Source organism: Microchirus variegatus, assembly GCF_963457635.1.
Source record: "Microchirus variegatus genome assembly, chromosome: 4".
Classification (NCBI taxonomy): Eukaryota; Metazoa; Chordata; class Actinopteri; order Pleuronectiformes; family Soleidae; genus Microchirus; species Microchirus variegatus.
In genome coordinates this window covers 22,731,022-22,752,362 of record NC_139805.1, presented here as the reverse complement: position 1 = coordinate 22,752,362, position 21,341 = coordinate 22,731,022, and the positions used below count along the sequence as shown (strand labels likewise).

The 21,341-nt window shown below is 41.8% G+C and overlaps 1 protein-coding gene across 1 annotated transcript; it reads right to left on the bottom strand.

Moving 5' to 3' along the window:
* Nucleotides 1–1,849: 1,849 nt before the first annotated feature.
* Nucleotides 1,850–16,574, bottom strand: LOC310926145 (uncharacterized protein; the record flags this gene model as incomplete). The annotated part of the gene is made up of 21 exons (XM_083888246.1): nucleotides 1,850–2,168; nucleotides 2,261–2,513; nucleotides 3,005–3,077; nucleotides 3,161–3,380; nucleotides 3,473–3,608; nucleotides 4,211–4,410; nucleotides 4,503–4,645; nucleotides 5,189–5,354; nucleotides 5,444–5,632; nucleotides 6,774–6,912; nucleotides 8,441–8,451; nucleotides 9,862–10,005; nucleotides 10,099–10,351; nucleotides 12,492–12,564; nucleotides 12,649–12,868; nucleotides 12,959–13,094; nucleotides 13,757–13,956; nucleotides 14,057–14,199; nucleotides 15,121–15,286; nucleotides 15,396–15,584; nucleotides 16,443–16,574. The coding sequence occupies 21 exons, from the start codon at nucleotides 16,572–16,574 to the stop codon at nucleotides 2,019–2,021; spliced, it is 3,336 nt and encodes a 1,111-aa protein (XP_083744372.1). The 3' UTR covers nucleotides 1,850–2,018.
* Between the last annotated feature and the right edge of the window lie 4,767 nt (nucleotides 16,575–21,341).

Genomic DNA, 21,341 nt, shown 5'->3' with positions numbered 1-21,341 from the left:
TTCTGTAATGCTTAATACACCAGTATCAAGAGGCTCTTTAACTGAAATGATATTTTTAATGCTCAAATGTTATTATTGTTATCCAAATGTACCGTTTAACTAGAACATAAAAACATTTTTAATGTTATTCTTGATTATTAAATTCTGACTTCTCAGAAAAGTTAATGCATTTAAAAATAAATAAATATATAAATAAATAAAATAAATGCATATGTAGGTCATTGCAGTTGCTTGTAATATGATGATCAACATCATTGAATATGGTGAAAAAACATTATTGTCCTAAAAAAAAAAAAAAAAAAATCATGAATCCACGTAGTAAAACACAGAGAACGAGCAGGAACACAACGAGCTGCACTACGAACAGAGTTCAACAGATCCAGACTTTCCTTTGCACGATCTGACTCAACAAATCCTTAAGTCATAATCAAAAGAAACAATGTTGCCCTCTCTTAAATTCCATTTAAACACCTCCTTAACTTCCGTGTTTCTCCTGTCACCGCGGTGATCGTCTACTTGCCTTTTCAACGCAGCTTTTCTTCAGCAGACTCTGCGCGCGTTCACGTGAAATGCGCGTGTCACACTGGCCATTTCCGCACAAAATGGACCAATCACGTCTCTCTCGCTCATGACAATAACTGTGTTCTCTAATTAATCTGAAAAAGTATGAACTGATGTAAAGAGGCTGAGACTGATGCTGAAATGACGGGTGTTTCCTGGATTATTAAAAAAAACTTTAATTAATTAATTTCATAAGAAGTGATGCAGCCTTAATAACTGTGTCAGTTAATAATAATAATAATGATAATATTGGTTATAAATTAATTTAAAGTCTTATGCAAAACACAAGAAAGGTTGGTGTTGTTTTTATTGTGTTTTATTTATTATGTATTTATGTACACTCAGTCCATGATTTAGTTTAGAGCAGGAGTCACCAACGTGGTGCCCACGGGCTCACTTCACCTCACCTCACTTACATGTATCCATATGATCACGCAGTAAAATATCATTGATATTGTTTATAAACTGATAATCTTTAGGGGTAAGCACTGGAATTAATGTGTATGCAATTGCATGCATAATATTAATCATTTAAATGGTAAAAAAAATAAAAAATGGTGCATAAAATGTTTATATGGTAGCCCTCCATATTGTTCTTTACCCTTCAGGTAGCTCTCGGTCTCAAAAAGGTTGGCGACCCCTGGTTTAGAGGTAACAGGGAAATCCACATAGTGGTCCATACCTGACACATGTCATGGGGAATGATGGCACTTGGGGGGTTTGCTCATATTTGCCAGATTTGGTCCACAAGCTGACCACTGCATTACTACATGTCAGGGAAATGTGATACAGAAAAGAAAAAGAAAAAAAAACAGAACCAGCCACCTTTTATAATAATCTGATCCTAATCTGATCCACATTCAATATCCTCCATCTTTCATGGAATGATGGTAATTAAGGTCAGAGCTGGACCACAAGCTGATGACACCATAACTGCACGTCAACTAATAATATAACCTACCATTGGACCAGATATGGTTTAATGTAACCAGACCATATTTTCAGCATCATATAGAGACCAATCAAATTCCAGATCTGTCAGTACCAAATGTGCCAATATAAGTCAGTAACAGAGGAAAACATTAATTTTATGACAAAGCCTGCTGCTACTTTCAGTACTGATGCAAAATGGCAACGTTGGCCTCAAACGTTGAACATTAAAACATTTCGCAGCTTTGTTTAACTTAAATACACTCACATTCCACAGTATTCAGTACAAAAAGGCCAAACTAAGTGGAAGGAGTGTCACCTGGTGTGGACTTCTGCTGCTGCTGCTGTCTTCTGCAGACCTTTGCTTGAACAAGTGGATATTTTAATTACTGGTGCAAGTTACTGTTGCATTTGAGTAATCTAAAGATACAAGGCTAACTTGAAAAAGGCTTAATCGGCAGCTCAGATATTGCCCCCATAGTCATTTCCAGAAAACTACTACTACTAGTGTCTCTCGTGTAGGACGTTCAGACTGTTTGTGGACGAATCTTGCTCAGCAGGGTCTCCACGACAGTCGGGTGGTGCAGGTGGACGTAGTAGGCGGCAGCTCCTCCGGTCATAAGGAGCAGGCTCGTCTTCAACAGGCGTCCAGATGTGGAGGGCTCTTTCTCCTCCACCTGGAAGAGAGGGAATGAACAAATTCACAAATTTACCTACTGCAGCTCACGTTAAGAAGATGTTACATGTACATTTAGCATTCATTTCACACCTTTCTGGTTTTTAGGGGCCGGTACACGCGATCCATCTGTGTGAGGATTGCTTTGCGGGCTCCGTCCCATTTCCCAGGCCCCGTCAGGCGGTACTGGTAGGATGTGACAGGTCCCCACAAAACCCTCTTAAACAGAGGGTAGTCGGTGAAGAGGAGCCAGAGGAGACTTGGTCGTGCTCCAATCTGATCTGCTAAGTCATCCATGTAGGAAACAAAGTCCACCTGCAGTGGAGTCAGCTTTGACACAAAAAAGCTATGGGGAGGAGAAATAATAAAAACAAGTGTGACGTCCTGAATTGTAGATCAGTTAAAAAGTCCTAAAAACATGAGTTAATCTCCAACATTTGTTTGTCTCTATATGTGGCCAGGTGATGGACTGGCGAACTCTCCAGGGTGTACCCCAACCCTCTGGTGGAGGATAAAGTGGTAGATAATGGATGGATTTAGCAAAGGAGGTTCTATGGAGTCATGGAAAACAAACTTCCTGACGCCAAATTGAGTAGAGTGGAGTAGGGATAGACCTAATGGAAAGGTGCCATAAGACAGCTCTCTCAATCTCAGTGGTCTGACAGTAAATTTAAATCTTCTGATATCAGAAATCATCAAAGAGGCTGTTCTTTCTGCTCGTGAGGTCACTCTGTTTGTCGGTGAACAAATGTCCCCCAGAAAGGACAAGAAGTTAGCCAAAAAGACAACATTGCTGACATCAGCTTTAAAGAGCAAAATGAAGACTGGGATTTTTACTTCTTCTCAATGTCCTTGGTGTCCTTCTCAACAGCCTTGATCATGGCCTGGTTTGAGGGCAGCTTACACTTTCCTGAGGAGCAAAAAAACAACAACAGACGATTGACAAAACAAGTAGAACGACATCTTGTTCAATGTTTGGTGCTAATCCTTAACCTTTAAAGATGCGAGTCACCCAGCGGCTTTGCATTTCACCCTGTATCATAATTGCTCCAAAGGCATGGATGAAACCCACAACAGCCAGTGTTGCATGCTCCAAGTTCAGGGGAAACACGTGCTTGTACAGACCCACACGGTGCCCAGATTTGTTCAAGGCCTCGTTTGGCAAGTAGGGAAAACCATAGTTGTATCCTGTGGCAAACACAATCGTATCCACCTGGAGAACAAAGAACCCAAGCTCGTGACGATCTTGCAATTCATGAAGAATCGTCAATAAAGATTAATGAAGAAGACAAAAAACTCTCTTACCTTTTCTACAAAGGTGCCGTCAGTAAACACCACAGTGGATCCACGAATCTCCTTCACATTTGGTTTGATAACAACTGCTCCAGACAGAATCTTGAGAGGCAGGTCGTCATTGATCACTGGGATCTGACTGAAGAGCCTGAGGAAGGGAAATCATACATTTATTCTGATAACAGTGACAGATGAGTATTTCATATTCCAACAATTTACTTAACACCTTATGCACATGGTCGGCCAGTAGGGGGCCCATTTTTTTCCAAAGTAATTGAATATCGGGCAAAAACGTTGAATTCGGTCTCATTAGACTTATTTTGTAATCAACGGAGCCGCCCCCTGGTGGCTATTCAATATATTCTTACTTCTGAAGACAATATAGGCCATTTCTCAACATGCATACTTCTTTGTACTTGGCGAGTATATACGCCAGTCTTACTTCCCAAGTATGTAAGTATATCATTTCACACTTGGGTATTGAAAAACGGCCTATGTCTACTACAACGACCAATGGGCCCCCACAACAGTCTATCCAATCAGGAGCAAGAACTCAACAAAGAGGCAGTTCTTTCTTATGAGATTATGCTGCTTAGAGGAGGGAAGGACACTAACATAAAGGAGGTTAGCCATAAGATCACATCACTTAAAGCCGGGTCAGGGTTAGGGTTAGGGCTAGTAGACTAAACCCTAACCCTAACCCTAATCCCTATTCCTTTACTGAGAATCATTTGGTCCTGCAGCACCTACCTGTGTGTGGGCTTGAGCGCGTACATGGTGTGGTCGTACATGGCATTGAGTTTACTCTCGCCAATCCAGTTCAGGACGTTGACTGGCAGCAGCTGGAACAAGATGTGGGTGAAACGTGTGTTGTACCGGATGTCCACTGGCAGGCCGTTGACAGAGACCTGACGGATGACCCAAGCACCGCGGCGAGTGCTCATATACATCTGCACAATGGGGGGAAGGAAAGACAGGGCACAACTCTCCGTGAATAACAGTGAGTCAGTGGGCGTCAACATCAAAGAGCAGAGTTCTTCACCTGCTCAGCGACTCTGCTGCCCTCCACAGCAATGTCCCCTCCCGAGTTACCGATGCCAATGACCACAACTCTCTTGCCATGCATTTCTTCTGGTCCCTTGTAGTCCCAGCTGTGGAAGTATTTGCCTTCAAACGTCTCAATTCCTGCAGGATTACAGTACAGAATTACATCATCTTGATGTGATGATTTTATAATCACACACTAAGCGTACAGACATGTGAAAATAACTTGTGCATGGACAGGAGATGGACTGGCGAACTGTCTAGGGGTGTACCCCGCCTATCGCCCTTTGTCAGCTGAGATAGGCACAGCACCCCCTGCGACCCTCTGGTGGAGGATAATGGATGGATGGATGGATGGATGGACAGGAGATGACATGAAAATGTCATGACACTATTATCCACATAATGAAATAACTTAATCTTACATCTTATTTATTCATCGTTGTCACATCCATTGCTAGGGGCAGGGCTGCTGGTGCCAATCCCAGCTGATATAGGGTGATGATTATCCAGATGATGGAAATTCACCACAATCAACACTAAATCACAATGGTGAATATACTGCAGTTCCTCATCCCTACTACATACTGTGACTAATTGTGAAATAACCGCCACGTCACTATGGTGGAACAGATGTTAAGAGCAAAGTATAAACTGTAGGTGCAGCTTGATTTATGTCTTTACCTGGGAAGTCTTTGAGTGGCAGGTTGGGATATGTGTAGTGACCGGTGCAGCAGATAACGGCATCAAACACATGATGCTCCATCTTTCCATCTTTGTTCTCGGTCATCACGTCCCACTGACCACTGCGGGAAAAGTCTGGTCTCTTTCTGACGCTCTTAACCATGGTCTACAATATCAGCAAAAACTATTATTATCATTACAATTGGTGACCAATTTATACAAACATCAGTAATTGTACATTTCTCTCTAATTTACCTGGAAGCGGATGTGTTGCAGCAGTTTGAAGTGTTCAGCGTACATCTTGAAGTATTTCAGGATTTTAGAGTGGCGCATGTAGTTGGGGTAATCAGCGGGGATGGGGAAGTCACTGTAGCACATCATCTCTTTGGAAGCGTTGATGGTGAGGGAGCGATAGATACTGGCTCGGTCTGGTTCTGACACTTCCTGTGGAGGGAAGTAGAGATAAACTAATTCAATCTTTATCATTGCTGACAAATGAAATGCCTTGAGGTCAAGATAGTTGTCAACTTGTGTTTTTTTTTAACCCTCATGCAACCTTTAAAAAACAGCTTTCTTCACCTTAGGGGCAATTATTTTTTACTATACGCTCCCTAACACTGCTATTAAACATGACCCTGACCGAGTCGCAAGATGAAATGATCCGGGTGGCTGCTCCCAGACTGGCAACTTGGAGGAAATGGATCCCATCTGAGGCCATTCAGCAAGCAAAATCTGCTCTCAGGCATGAAGACATTGTAGGACAGGTGCAGCATCGAAGAGGTGGGTTCGGACTTGGGAAAGTCGACCCACATGGCACAAGGCAACATCGACCCAGAGGAGAAAGCTGGTGGTTGCTCAGGCGCGGCAACAAGAGCTGGCAGACAGATGCCCAAAGGCAGTCTCGCAGTCCAAACAGGGCCAATGGACTAGCTGGGAAAACCTGGAGCATCGTAAGCTCAAATGGAAGGATCTTTGGGAGATGGAAGGAAGCCAAATCTACTTCATCGTCAGAGCCACCTATGATGTTCTTCCCACACCCACAAACCTAAACCAATGGTTTAGAGAAGATCCTTCTTGTGCTTTGTGGACAACTGGCGATCACCCTGGAAGGAAGTAAAACGACCAACAAGGCCCTCCCTCCCCCCATGCCTAGAGTGGAAGCAACCCTGCTAGACACTGCCTGAGACTGAACTTCGACCAGACTCAACTTTCCGCCTGACATCGTTACAACTGTCGCCGTTGAGCCCTTTGGAGGTGTCGTGGGCCTTTCAACGAAACACCAATGAAGGAGGGTGCCCACCTGAAGACCCCTGTGAAGTGTTTACCCCTTTACCCCCCTCTACACCAAGTACTGATTATCTAAGGGATTGTACTATCTGGACCTATAAGCTCAACTAATTGAATTACACAACACTAACTTTCAGGCCTGAACCTCAGAGGGAAAGCATTATAACATTTTCTAATAACAGGGAGATGAAAAGATTGTTTACAATGACTTCCAATGTTGACACTTGACATTAACATGGACAAAACCTATTTAAAAGAAGTCATAAAAAGACCCTGTGGTTGTTTTATGTTGACTTGCCTTAAACTTCCACAATCCTCCCAAGTCATCGCTGCTTTCAAAGCAGGTTGGCACCAGTCCCTCATCCAGACAGCACTTCGTAGTCGCCAGACCACAGGACCCAGCCCCGATAATGGCTACTTTTTGCACCATGATGAAGCTGAAATGAATGAGGAAGGTGGATATTAGATCTAAGTGTGCACAGTTCAGCTCTTTTTTGTGCACTGTAGGGATAACAGGACATTAGGACAAGTACAAGAGATTAGATTAGAACAAATTCTAGCCTTCAAACCAGCATCAATTCTTCTACGTACAACTTGCACACCATTTTTGATGGAACTCGACAGGTAGGTTACTGGTTGTATCAAACATCCACCAGATGGATGGCATTTCGGTCACAATTCTTCCATGAAGGTCACTTCTAGTCAGATGTCTTCAGACAGTAGATGGGTGAACCTGGAACCCACATGATCTGTCTCTCCTTGGTATGTATATACTGTATATGGGACTTATAAGTATATCATTTTCAACAACACATTCCAAACCCTTAAGGTCAACCTCAGTCTCAACAAAGAATATGTCAAATAAAATACAAAAGCTATAAAACAGATTTATCAGTTAAGATTTATTGACAAGTTGAAATTACTGGAACTGGTCTTGGGGTGAAAAAAAGAACAAGTGAGGGATAACATGTTGTATAACAGAGCTCCTCCTCCTCTTCCTCCTCCTCTTCCTCCTAAGATAAATGTTTTCTCTCCTTCATTCTTCTTTCAAAGGGTTAGAGTTACAGTGCACCAGTGTTCTCAAAGACTTTCCCTTATCCTCGTTGAACGTCCTGCGTTGAGCCACATGTTAAGTCCTTTTGCTCCAGGTTTATCAACTTTGGATAACTTTGACGGAGATCAAATAAAATCTCCTCTCTCTTTTTGTCAAACTATCCTGCAATGTAATCCTGCAACTTTTTTCTTTTTGCACTTCTACAAAACAAGACTTGCTTTCATTCACAATAGCTCCGTTTAATGGAAGCAAATATGTCCAGCTTTTGGTTTTTGTTCATTTTTAAAGAGAAATCATCTTGTTGATACAGAAACCAAGTTATTTATTGATTTAAAAAAGTACCGGTGTCTTCTTACCTTAATCCTCGTCTGTTTTATGTGCCAATCGAGAACGAAGCATCCGACTTTTATAGTGAGGCAGCAACTAAAGGCGTGCACTCCTCTGTTCCCTAAAAGGCGAGCGAAGGCATACTTAGTAATGTGATCTGATCCGAATTAAACCAACAGAGTAAAATGAGACTAATAAATAAGACTAATCCCCATTTAACTATAAACCAGAAATTAACCACCATATACGATATTTATCATAACACAGTTTAATCACATACACTTAAAAACATATTTACAACATCTTTTTTTCATCATATAACAGACAAAACAGAACATTGTGCAATCGGGAGGTGGGATGTGCTAAAACACAAACATATGTCTGTAATAAAACATTTTGTTAGCCTTTTTCTTTTTTTTTAGATTCTTCTCAAGATCAACATGTCTGAAACACAAAAACCGACCTTAAAAAAAAAACGATTTGGTTAAAATGTTCAGTATCCAGCATATTTAGATTTGACACAGAATCGTAATGAAATTATCTTCTTTTCTTTTTTTTAAAAAGGCTGGAAGCTGCCACCTCACCTACTGGTCATCTAACATTGGGAAGATCATTGGTCAGTTATTGCAGAAAGAGGGCACAGTATGCAAGAGGTCGATACGTGTAAATCAGTGAACATCTAGATCGGGTTTGGGCCAACTGAAGTGGCACTGAGGCACTATATGAAAACAGCTGCAAACACACGTACACACATAATATTCTTTTTCACGTCAAACAAGTAGTCTTAAACAATCAAAGGCTAATCCTCCTCCGTGTAAAAAGTATTGCGTGAATGTGGTTTAATCATTAAACATGAGGATTGTGGAAAGAAAACGTGTCCCGATGACCATCAATTATCAACTCCCAGACAAACATTGGGTACGTACAGTGCACCCAACTGACCTGGTGCAGCGGACTGTGGCGTTTGTCACTAAACGTGAAGAAAAACTGGTCCAGTCGGTCAAACCAGTTTCCTCAACAGAGTTACATGAGAACATTACGCAAACCCCAACCACCTACTTTTATAAATAATTGGAGATTGTTCTCTAATTCTTACATACTGGACCTTTAGAGATTTCTGCCACAAAACTGTCACAGTGAGTGTTCAAACTGATATTACATGACAATCATTTCTGCAAACTCAAGTTTCTGAACAAAATGAAGTGAATTATTTACGTGTCCACACACGTGCATGTTGTTAGTGTGACCAGGTTTTCGTGCTGTATTTTTTTCCAGGGAAGAGGAATTAAGGTTGCATTTCCAACCACATTTGGAAGTGGTTTGGAAGTCAACTTGAATCAGATTGCTACAGATCCGTCTCATCCCGACTGCTCAAATCAGATTTCAAAAGTCTATCCATTTACATCACAGTAAAGAAATCACGGCAGGTGAGGTGTGATCTATTCATTGATCAATCTATAATAGAACATGATGCCAAATTTGTAAATTATGTTCCCATTGAGAAGAAAATACATTATAAAACATGGGACATATGAGTGGACACCAGTGTGATTGACAGCTGGTATTGACCAATAGGAGGTTGGCTTGCAATCTGTACATTTTTGGTTTCAAACTAACAAAATTTTAAAACATGACTTGCAAATTAAAATTTCAGGCGGCTGTCCATTAAAGAAAATACATGATATTGTTCAACTGTACCTAAGTGATGTAAACAAAATAAAACACCATATCATGTGAGCACATTACCATCAGCTGAGGTAAACTGAGGTTCTTCTCTCTTTGCAGATTATGTTTAGTCAATGAATAGCTCCTTTCTTACTGGTGCAAGTTACTGTTGCATTTGAGTAATCTAGGGATTACAAGGTTAACTTGAAAAAAGGCTTAATCAGCAGCACAGATATCGTCCCCATTGTCATTTCCAGAAAACTACAACCCAAACTATCACAGGACACAAAAATGAAAGGTCTCTCAGCATTCCTGTCTCTCTCGTGTAGGACGTTCAGACTGCTTGTGGACGAATCTTGCTCAGCAGGGTCTCCACGACAGTCGGGTGGTGCAGGTGGACGTAGTAGGCGGCAGCTCCTCCGGTCATCAGGAGCAGGCTCGTCTTCAACAGGCGTCCAGATGTGGAGGGCTCTTTCTCCTCCACCTGGAAGAGATGGAATTAACAAATTCACAAATTTACCTACTGCAGCTCACGTTAAGAAGATGTTACATGCAAAAGTTAGCATTCATTTCACACCTTTCTGGTTTTTAGGGCCTGGTACACGCGATCCATCTGTGTGAAGATTGCTTTGCGGGCTCCGTCCCATTTCCCAGGCCCCATTATGCGGTACTGGTAGGTTGTGACAGGTCCCCACAAAACCCTCTTAAACAGAGGGTAGTCGGTGAAGAGGAGCCAGAGGAGACTCGGTCGCGCTCCAATCTCTCCTGCTATGTCGTCCATGTAGGAAACAAAGTCCACCTGCAGTGGAGTCAGCTTTGACACAATGTAGCTATAGGGAGGAGAAATAAAACAAATAATAAAAGACCCCATTAAGTCAAATTATAGAAAGAAACTAAAGTGTTATTTTTTTTCGGACAGAGACTAATTAAATTATATTATCTGTGGTCCCTGTACGACCTGAGCAGGAGCTTGGTTCGCATTGCCGGCAGTAAGTCAGACTTGTTCCCAGTGCATGTTGGACTCCGGCAGGGCTGCCCTTTGTCACCGGTTCTGTTCATTATTTTTATGGACAGAATTTCTAGGCGCAGCCAGGGGCCGGAGGGGGTCTGGTTCGGGAGCAACTGGATTTCATCTCTGCTCTTTCCAGATGATGTGGTCTTGATGGCTCCTACGAACCAGGAACTCCAGAATGCGCTGGGGCGGTTTGCAGCCAAGTGCGTATCAGCACCTCTAAGTCCGAGGCCATGGTTCTCGACCGGAAAAAGGTGGCTTGCTCCCTCCGGGTCAGTGGAGAGATCCTGCCTCAGGTGGAGGAGTTAAAGTATCTCGGGGTCTTGTTCACGAGTGAGGGAAGGATGGAGCGTGAGATTGACAGGCGGATCGGGGCAGCGGCCGCAGTAATGCGGTCGTTGTATCGGTCTGTTGTGGTGAAGAAGGAGCTGAGCCGAAAGGCAAAGCTCTCGATTTAACGGTCAATCTAAGTTCCTACCCTCACCTATGGTCATGAGCTTTGGGTTATGACCGAAAGAACAAGATCCCGGATACAAGCGGCTGAAATTAGTTTTCTCCGCAGGGTGGCGGAGCGCTCCCTTAGAGATAGGGTGAGGAGCTCTGTCACCCGGGAGGAGCTCGGAGCAGAGCCGCTGCTCCTCCACATCGAAAGGAGCCAGCTGAGGTGGCTCGGGCATCTGTATCGGATGCCCCCTGGACGTCCCACCGGGAGGAGACCCAGAGGAAGACCCAGGACACGCTGGAGTGACTACGTCGCTCGACTGGCCTGGGAACGCCTTGGGGTCCCCCCGGAAGAGCTGGAGGAAGTGTCCCGTGAGAGGGAGGTCTGGGCGTCCCTTCTCAGACTGCTGCACCCACGACTCGGCCACGGATAAGCGGTAGAAGACGGATGGATGGATGGATGGATGGATATCTAAAATAATTACATTTGTATCCATAGATTCTTAGAAATAAAAGTGCTAAGTAGAACCATATAATGTTTTTCGGCTTGTCCCCATAGGAGAATCCTTTTTGGCTCCAGGTAGAACCTTTTTCTTAAGGTTCCACCTGGAACCCTTTTGGAGGGTTCCACCAAGAACCCTTTTAAACCCTTTATTCAGGAAAGAGGTTTTAAAGGGTTCTTTGGATCAAATGGTTCTTACTGGAACCATTAGTGTTACCAAGAGTTACCTTTCTTGGGGAAAGGGTTTTTCAGAAGCAAATGGTTCCAGGTAGAACCTCAGCCCTTGTAGAAGAAGACTTTTGGAACCCTTATTTCTAAGAGTGTAGATTCTGAAAAGTGGCTCAAGAGCTCAGAGGAATTTTAAAGCTGCATTGCAAAATATGTAAATGAAGTTCAAATTAATATGTGTAACGTGTCAAAAAGTCAAACTGAGACTTTTGACGGACTGGTTTTCATCGTCACTAAAAATACTGTATCTGAATCATGATTTTGAACGTTTTACATTGTTCACAGACAATTTCTGTCCTGAATAACATGTTTTTCATCAGACCATTGGAGTGTCTTTGGACTTGGATGTTTCACCAATCACAATTTTGCAATTTTTGATTGGTGACTGGTCAGAGAGCGTCATCACTGGAAGAGTCATGAGCGCGTGTATCTAGCGACAGCACCGCTGAAAGCCGGCGATCATGAGCCGCGTTCAGCCGTATTTCAGTTCAGTGACTGCATCAGACAGAGTCTGTGCTCCGTTCATGCAGGAAGTACTGAACTAATCTTTTTAATTGAGTCTAATGACCACGCACCCGTTCAGGAGGTTCTATGAAGTCATGGAAAACAAATTTCCTGATACCAAACAACAGAGTAGAGTCGAATAGTGCTAGAACTGTATAATGGAAAGGCGCCATAAGATGGGTCTCTCAGTCTCAGTGGTCTGACAGTAAATCTAAATCTTCTGATATCAGAACTCTTTGCTGACATCAGCTTTAAAGAGCGAAATGAAGACTGGGATTTTTACTTCTTCTCAATGTCCTTGGTGTCCTTCTCAACAGCCTTGATCATGGCCTGGTTTGAGGGCAGCTTACACTTTCCTGAGGAGCAAAAAAAAACAACAACAGACAATTGAGAAAACAAGTAGAACGACATCTTGTTTAATGTCTGGTGACAATCCTTACCTTTAAAGACGCGAGTCACCCAGCGGCTTTGCATTTCACCCTGTGGCATAATTGCTCCAAGGGCATGGATGAAACCAACAACAGCCAGAGTCGTATGCTCCAAGTTCGGGGGAAACACGTGCTTGTACAGACCCACACGGTGCCCAGATTTGTACAAGGCCTCATTTGGCAAGCAGGGAAAACCATAGTTGTATCCTGTGGCAAACACAATCGTATCCACCTGGAACAAAGAACATAACCTAGTGATGATCTTGCAATTCATGAAGAATTGTGAATAAAGATTAATAAAGAAGACAAAAAACTCTCTTACCTTTTCTACAAAGGTGCCGTCAGTAAACACCACAGTGGATCCACGAATCTCCTTCACATTTGGTTTGATAACAACTGCTCCAGACAGAATCTTGAGAGGCAGGTCGTCATTGATCACTGGGATCTGACTGAAGAGCCTGAGGAAGGGAAATCATACATTTATTCTGATAACAGTGACAGATGAAGAGTATTTCATATTCCAACAATGTACTTAACACCTTATGCACATGGTTGGCCAGTAGGGGTGGCCATTTCTAAGCAATTGAATATCGGGCAAAAACGTTGAATTCGGGCTCATTAGACTTCTTCTTGTAGCCAGCGGAGCCGCCCCCTGGTGGCTATTCAATACGTTCTTGCCTTAGGAGGCAACATAAGCCATTTCTCAATATGCACTTGTACTTCCCAAGTATGCAAGGACTGATTGGGGACCCATTGGCTGTTTCTCAATAGCCAAATATGCAAGGATGCATTTGCATACCAAAGTATGCAAGGATGCACTTGAATAATTGGGTATTGAAAAACAGCCTATGTCTACTACAACGACCAATGGGTCCCCAATCAGGAGCAAGAACTCAACAAACTGGCAGTTTTCTCTTATGAGATTATGCTGCTCTAACAGGCGTGTTCATGAAGCGACATTTAGACATAGAGAGGAGGGAAGGACACTAACATAAAGGAGGTTAGCCATAAGAGCCTATCACTTAAAGCAGAGTTAGGGTTAGGGTTTAGTCTACTAACCCTAACCCTAACCCTAATCCCTATTCATTTACTGAGTATCATTTGGTCCTGCAGCACCTACCTGTGTGTGGGCTTGAGAGCGTACATGGTGTGGTCGTACATGGCATTGAGTTTACTCTCGCCAATCCAGTTCAGGATGTTCATTGGCAGCAGCTGGAACAAGATGTGGACAAAACGCGTGTTGTACTTGACGTCCACTGGCAGGCCGTTGTCAGAGACCTGACGGATGACCCAAGCACCGCGGCGAGTACTCATATACATCTGCACAATGGGGGGAAGGAAAGACAGCGCACAACTCCGCGTGAAGAACAGTGAGTCAGTGGGCGTCAAAAACAAAGAGCAGTCAGGGTGAGTTCTTCACCTGCTCAGCGACTCTGCTGCCCTCCACAGCAATGTCCCCTCCCGAGTTACCGATGCCAATGACCACAACTCTCTTGCCATGCATTTCTTCTGCTCCCTTGTAGTCCCAGCTGTGGAAGTATTTGCCTTCAAAGGTCTCAATTCCTGCAGGATTACAGTACAGAATTACATCATCTTGATGTGATGAAACAGCCTACAGACTATTATCCACACAATGAAATAGGGTTCACCCTTGGACAGGTCGCCAGTCCATCACAGGACCAACATACAGAGACACTCTCACACCTACGGCCAATTTAGAGTGTCCAATTTGCCTAATCCTCATATTGCATGATTTTGGACAGAGAGAGGAAACAGGAGAACCTGGAGAAAACCCACACACACACGGGTAGAACATGCAAACTCCATGCAGAAAGACACTTGTCGTCTTGCTGCAAAGGCAAGACAGTAACCACTACACCAACCATGCAGGGCCAACATCCATCCATCATCTACCAATTCCTCCACCGGAGGGTCACTGGGGATGCCTATCTCAGGGGACATAGGGCGATATGCAGAGTACACCCTGGACGATTCGACAGTCCATCGCAGGGCCAACATACTGTATACAGACAAATAACCACTCGCACCCACACTCACACCTACTAGCAATTCAGTGTGTGTTCAATTGAGAAAACTGGAAAACCAGGAGAAAACCAACTAGCAAACTCCATGCAGAGAGTTCCAACATGGGTCGTGTACCTAGGCCTTTTTTGTTGTGAGGCAACAGCGTTAACCACTACACCTCCATGTGGCCCTAATTTATTCGATATTTTTTACATTTTAAAGTGAAAAACAATCAGATCGAAAAGGATCATGTGGACTTGACAGCTCTTTCATGTCACTCATGACAAGTTAGAACAAAGTTCCCCATTCATTCATTCATTATTATCCAGAGGATGGAAATTCACCTACTATTTTACTGTGACTAATTGTGAAATAACCATCACTTCACTACAATATGCTGGAACAGATGTTAAGAGCAAAGTATATGTGCAGCTTGATTTATGTCAGACAAGTCTTTACCTGGGAAGTCTTTGAGTGGCAGGTTGGGATATGTGTAGTGACCGGTGCTGCAGATAACGGCATCAAACACATGATGCTCCATCTGTCCATCTTTGTTCTCGGTCATCACGTCCCACTGACCACTGCGGGAAAAGTCTGGTCTCTTTCTGACGCTCTTAACCATGGTCTACAATATCAGCAAAAACTAGTACTATTATTATTATTATTGGTGACTGACAATTTGATAGAAACACCAGTAATTGCATATTTCTCTCTGCTGTCGTGAATCTTGTTACCTGGAAGTGGATGTGTTGCAGCAGTCTGAAGTGTTCAGCGTACGTCCTGAAGTATTTCAGGATTTTAGAATGGTGCATGTAGTTGGGGTAATCAGCAGGGATGGGGAAGTCACTGTAGCACATCATCTCTTTGGAAATGTTGATGGTGAGGGAGCGATAGATACTGGCTCGGTCTGGTTCTGACACTTCCTGTGGAGGGAAGTAGAGAAAAACCAATGAAATCTTTATTCTTTTTTTTTTTTTTACTATATGCTCCCAAAAACTGCTATTAAACACTGAATTACACAACACTTACACAAAGGATGAAATTATTTCTACACTCTTAGAAATAAGGGTTCCAAAAGGGTCCTTCTACAAGGGCTGAGGTTCTACCTGGAACCATTTGCTTCTGAAAAACCCTTTCCAGAAGAAAGGGTTCTTCAAGGGTTCTTGGTAACACTATTGGTTCCAGTAAGAACCAATTTGATCCAGAGAACCCTTTAACACCCCTTTCCTGAATAAAGGATTTAAAAGGGTGCTGCGTGGAACCCTCCAAAAGGGTTCTCATGTGAGGACAAGCCGAAGAACCTTATATGGTTCTACTTGGCTCTTTTATTTCTAAGAGTGTATATACTACACAATGATCTGGTTAATTGTGGAGGAATAACACAGCCTGGGATGTGTTATTAATTAGCAACATTGACTGATTTATTATTTGTGTGGTGTGACTTTCTCGTTCTCAGCAAAATGCCAAAAATGTTCCATCCATTTAAACTGCAATTAACAACAGTTGTTTTCACTGTTTGTAACCAACATCAATCCTGATCATAAAAACAATGTCTCAATAGGCCTCACTGGCCACTTCTAATACAACACTGCCACCTGCTGAATGGCTCAAAAATGATTATGGCTAGAAAAAAATATCCAGAACCTCAGCCAGAACCTCAGAATTGAAAGCTTAATATAATGACTTCCAATGTTGACACTTGACATTAACATGGAGAAAACACATATATATATATAAAAAGGTCACAAAAAGACCCTATGGTTTTTTTTATGTCGACTTGCCTTAAACTTCCACAATCCTCCCAAGTCATCGCTGCTTTCAAAGCAGGTTGGCAACAGTCCCTCGTCCAGACAAGACTTTATAGATGCCAGACCACAGGGCCCGGCCCCGATAATCGCTACTTTCTGCACCATGATGAAGCTGAAACGAAAGAGGAAGGTGGATATTAGATCTAAGTGTGCACAGTTCAGCTCCTTTTTGCGCACTGTAGGGATAACAGGACATTAGGACAAGTACAAGAGATTAGATTAGACCTATCCCCATATATATATATATACAGTACTGTGCAAGTTCTTGTGCATACTCATAATATAATCTGGTTTAAATCCTACTCTGTCGCTGTCATTTAATCCCAGACACACATGATGATTGTTGAGATTGGGACTCTGTGTGGGCCATACCATCACTTCAACGACTCCTTGTTCTTCTTTATGCTGTAGATAGTTCTTAATGACATCGGCTGCATGTTTGGGTTCGTTGTCCTGCTGAAGAATATATCTCAGACGCGTCCTTCATGGTACTGCATGATGGATGAAAAGCATCCTCAGCTTTAAGGACGCCATTAATCCTGACCAAATGGATTTGCAGAAATGCAAACTTGCAAGGAGCCTCCTCCACAGACGGTCATGAATGCACAACTCTCAAGCCCTTCGTTGAACAAACTGTCGTCTGCTGCAGCCAAATATTTCAAAGTTCAGAGCACCTGCTGCCGTTCTTCTACACACCAGTTTTTAGCGCATTTTGGAGTCACTTGGCTTTGTTTCCACACCAGATGGATGGCTTTTCGGTCACAATTCTTTCATGAAGGTCACTTCTGGTCAGATGTCTTCAGACAGTAGATGGGTGAACCTGGACTGTGTCTTTCCCTGGTATGTGCAGTATATACTATATATGGGACTTATAAGTATATCATTTTCAAAAATACATTCCAAACCCTTAAGGTCAACCCCAGCCTCAACAAAGAATTTGTCAAATAAAACGCAAAGGCTATAAAACAGGAGACTTATCAGTTAAGATTTAATGACATGCTGAAACTATTTGAACTGGTCTTGGGGTGAAAAAAAGAACAAGTGAGGGATAATATGTTGTATAACAGAGCTCCTCCTCCTCTTCCTCCTCCTCTGAAGACAAATGTTTTCTCTCACTCTTTCAAAGGGTTAGGGTTATAGTACAGCAGGGTAAAGTGAGGATACAGGAGGGTAAGTGAGTATAAGGGACAGTGAGGACACTGTCCCTTATACTCACTTACCCTCCTGCGTTGAGCCATGCGTTAACAACTTTAGATAACTTTGACATGGATCAAATAAAATCTACACTCTCTTTTCACAAATTACCCTGGAAATTTTTACGAGAGTTTAATTCCTCATCTAATCTTTTCAGTCAGGTTTACGACAATTGATGCCAAAAAAAACAAAAAAAATGCCAACTTTACTGAAATATATTGCACTTTTCGTTTTTTTTAGTTTTTTTTACTGTTTTTCCTGAATTAACATATACATATACATTTACATAAATACACATATATATTGTATATATGTACACACATAAATATACATGTATACATACATGTTTACATACACATGTATACATATGTATACATATGTATACATACATACATACATATGTATACACATATATATACACACATACATGTATATATATATATATATACACACATACATGTATATATATATATATATATGTATACACACATACATATATATATACACACATACATGTATATATATATATATATATGTATACACACATACATATATATATATATATATATATACATACATATATATATATATATATATATACATACATATATATATATGTATATATATATACATATATATATACATATTTATATATATATACATATATATACATATATATACATATTTATATATATATACATATATATACATATGTATACTCACATATATATACATTGTAAAACAAGACTTGCTTTCACTGCCAATAGCTGGGTTTTATGGAAGCAAACACACCCAGCTTTTGGTTTTTGTTAATTCAGAATTCCTTTTTGGTTAATTTTTAAAGAGAAATCATCTCGTCGATACAGGCAAAAAACAGGTTTTGTTACCTAACAAACCAAGTTATGTTATTTATTGATATAAAAAAGTACCAGTGTCTTCTTACCTTAATCCTCGTCTGTTTTATGTGCCAAATCGAGAACGAAGCATCCGACTTTTATAGTGAGGCGGCAACTAAAGGCGTGCACTCCTCTGTTCCCTAAAAGGCGAGTGAAGTGAAGGCATACTTAGTAATGTGCTCTGATGAACAAAAGCTCATCCGAGTTCAACCAACAGAGTAAAATGAGGACGAGTGCTCGCTCGTCTGTGACATGAGAAAGGTTTAGACGTGATCCCCATTTAATTATAAACCAGAAATGAACCACCTTATACAATATTTATCATAACACAGTTTTATCACATAACCTTACAGACATATTTACAACATCTTTTTTTAGCAGGCAAAACAGAATATTGTGCAATTCAGGAGGTGGAATGTGCAAAATTACAAACATGTGACTGTGGTAGAACATTTTTTCTGCTTTTTTTTTTTTTTTTAGATGTCTAAAACACAAAAACCGACCTTAAAAAAAAAGATTTGGTTAAAATGTTCAGTATCCAGCATATTTAGATTTGACACAGAATTGTAATGAAATGATCATTTAAAAAAAAAAAAAAAGGCTGGAAGCTGCCACCTCACCTGCTGGTCATCTTACATTAGGAAGATCATTGGTCAGTTATTGCAGAAAGAGGGCACAGTGGATCGGGTTTGGGCCAACTGAAGTGGCATTTCATTATTAATGTCAAACAAACAGTAACAAGATGGAATATAACTATACAGAAACTAGTCAGCACACAGAGGTTATACAGTGCAGAAATGAACATGTTTTTTTTGCTTTTTCGGCAGTGCTGAGGTGTGCGTGTGCAACATCTTAAGCACCCAACGTCTGATCCCCCGCGTAGGAAGTATTGCGTGAATGTGGTTTAATCATTAAATGTTAGGATTGCAGAAAGAAAACGTGTCCCGACGACCAGACAATGGCATCAATTATCAACTCCCAGACAAACATTGGATACGTACAGTACACCCAGCTGACCTGGTGCAGCGGACTCTGACCGTCACAGTGAGTGTTCACACTGATATTACATGGATTCTATATTTTATAAATATATACTGGCCTGACGGGGTCACATGAGGACGACGTACATTTCTGCAAACCATTAAAATGTGCGAACTCAAGTTTATGAACAAAATGAAGTGAATTATTTACATGTCCACATGTTGGTGTGACCGGGTTTTCATATGGTATTTTTTTCTAGAGAGGAGGAATTCACATTTGGAAGCGGTTTGAAAGTCAACTTGAATCAGATTGCTACAGATCCATCTCATCCCGACTGCTCAAATCAGATTTCAAAATGTCTTTTTTTGGGGCGCTTTATTGCCTTCAATTGATAGTTGTTAGTGGAGATAGACAGGAAACAGGGAGGCAAAGAAGGGGAAAGACATGCAGGAAAGGGCTGTCCGGCACGGGATTCGAACCTCGGCCACCTGCAGTGAGAACTATAGCCTCAACATGGGACAGCAGCTCTACCAAGTGAGCTATACGCCGCCCTAGATTTTTAAAAATTTCTTTCGCATCACTTGTATGGCAACAAAACAGTGACGTCAAAACTGGCGACGTGTGTCCTACGCCCCCTCGCTGCACAGTGAAGACGGTCTTTAACTACAGCTAGAAACACTGCCGTTTTTACCCCGTCTCCTGCACCACGACTTGACGAGGTGATCGACTGGAGAGCGAGATGATGCACTTACATTTTTGCTGCATGTATTGTTTGAAAGTTGCAACACTAACGCAGTTCCAACTGTGTCATTGCCAAAGCAACGCATGCAGATAGGAGGGTTATACCTATTTTGTTTTATCAGCTCCTCCCTCTCGAGGGGTCGCCACAGTGGATGATCCACATATTTGCTTTGGCAGAGATTTTTTTACGCTGGATGCCATTCCTGATGCAACGCTCCCATTTAGAGCGTCCAGTTACCAATGGAGATTGGGTACCTTGCTCAAAGTTACTACCGACGGCAACCCTTTGGTCACGAGCCAAGTTCCCTTTCCACTTGGCTATGGGCTGTCCCCAGGCGGTTATTTCTGATTTTTCAAATTCGATTTGCTAAAACTAAAGCTCCAGTGTGTTACGTATGTAGCCCCTGGTGAATTGTGAATATCACCCTCTGCTAGAAGACTTTATCTCATGTAAGTGTTGAAAATCCAGAGTTATGGAAACTCTAGGGCACATCTTGGCCTTTTCAGCCATTCTCAAACAATTTGCATCAATCTTGCTTCATTATTGCACCATAAACAAATCACTTCTATCAAAATGGCATGAATGTGTAAACAAATGGACGAAGTCTTGTGGTTGTGAAACAAGCTCCCATTGGGAAGACTTGATATGTGATTCAACCAGGCTCCTATATACAGGATATGAGCTGTCAATCACACTGTTGTCCACTCCTATGTGCCACCTCTTAACGTGAAGCTAATTTATAAAATCAACATCATATTGTTTTGAAGACCTGAAACTAGCGATTCAGTCCATTAACTTTCTCAGAACAATGTTTAAAGACGTTATAGATCAAGTAAGAATTAAAATCAAATTTTCTCATAAACTTACATTCAATAGAAGTTCATTTTGCAACCAGCAGCGTCGCCCCCTGGTGGCTAACTGCTACATCCATCCAACTAGGTGGACTTGACTCTGTCCATTTTTTCAACTGAAACAGACAGACATTCATTTACAGTGCAACATTCTGACTTAATTCCAGACAATTATCATCCTGATAATATTTGAACCATTTTGCCAAAA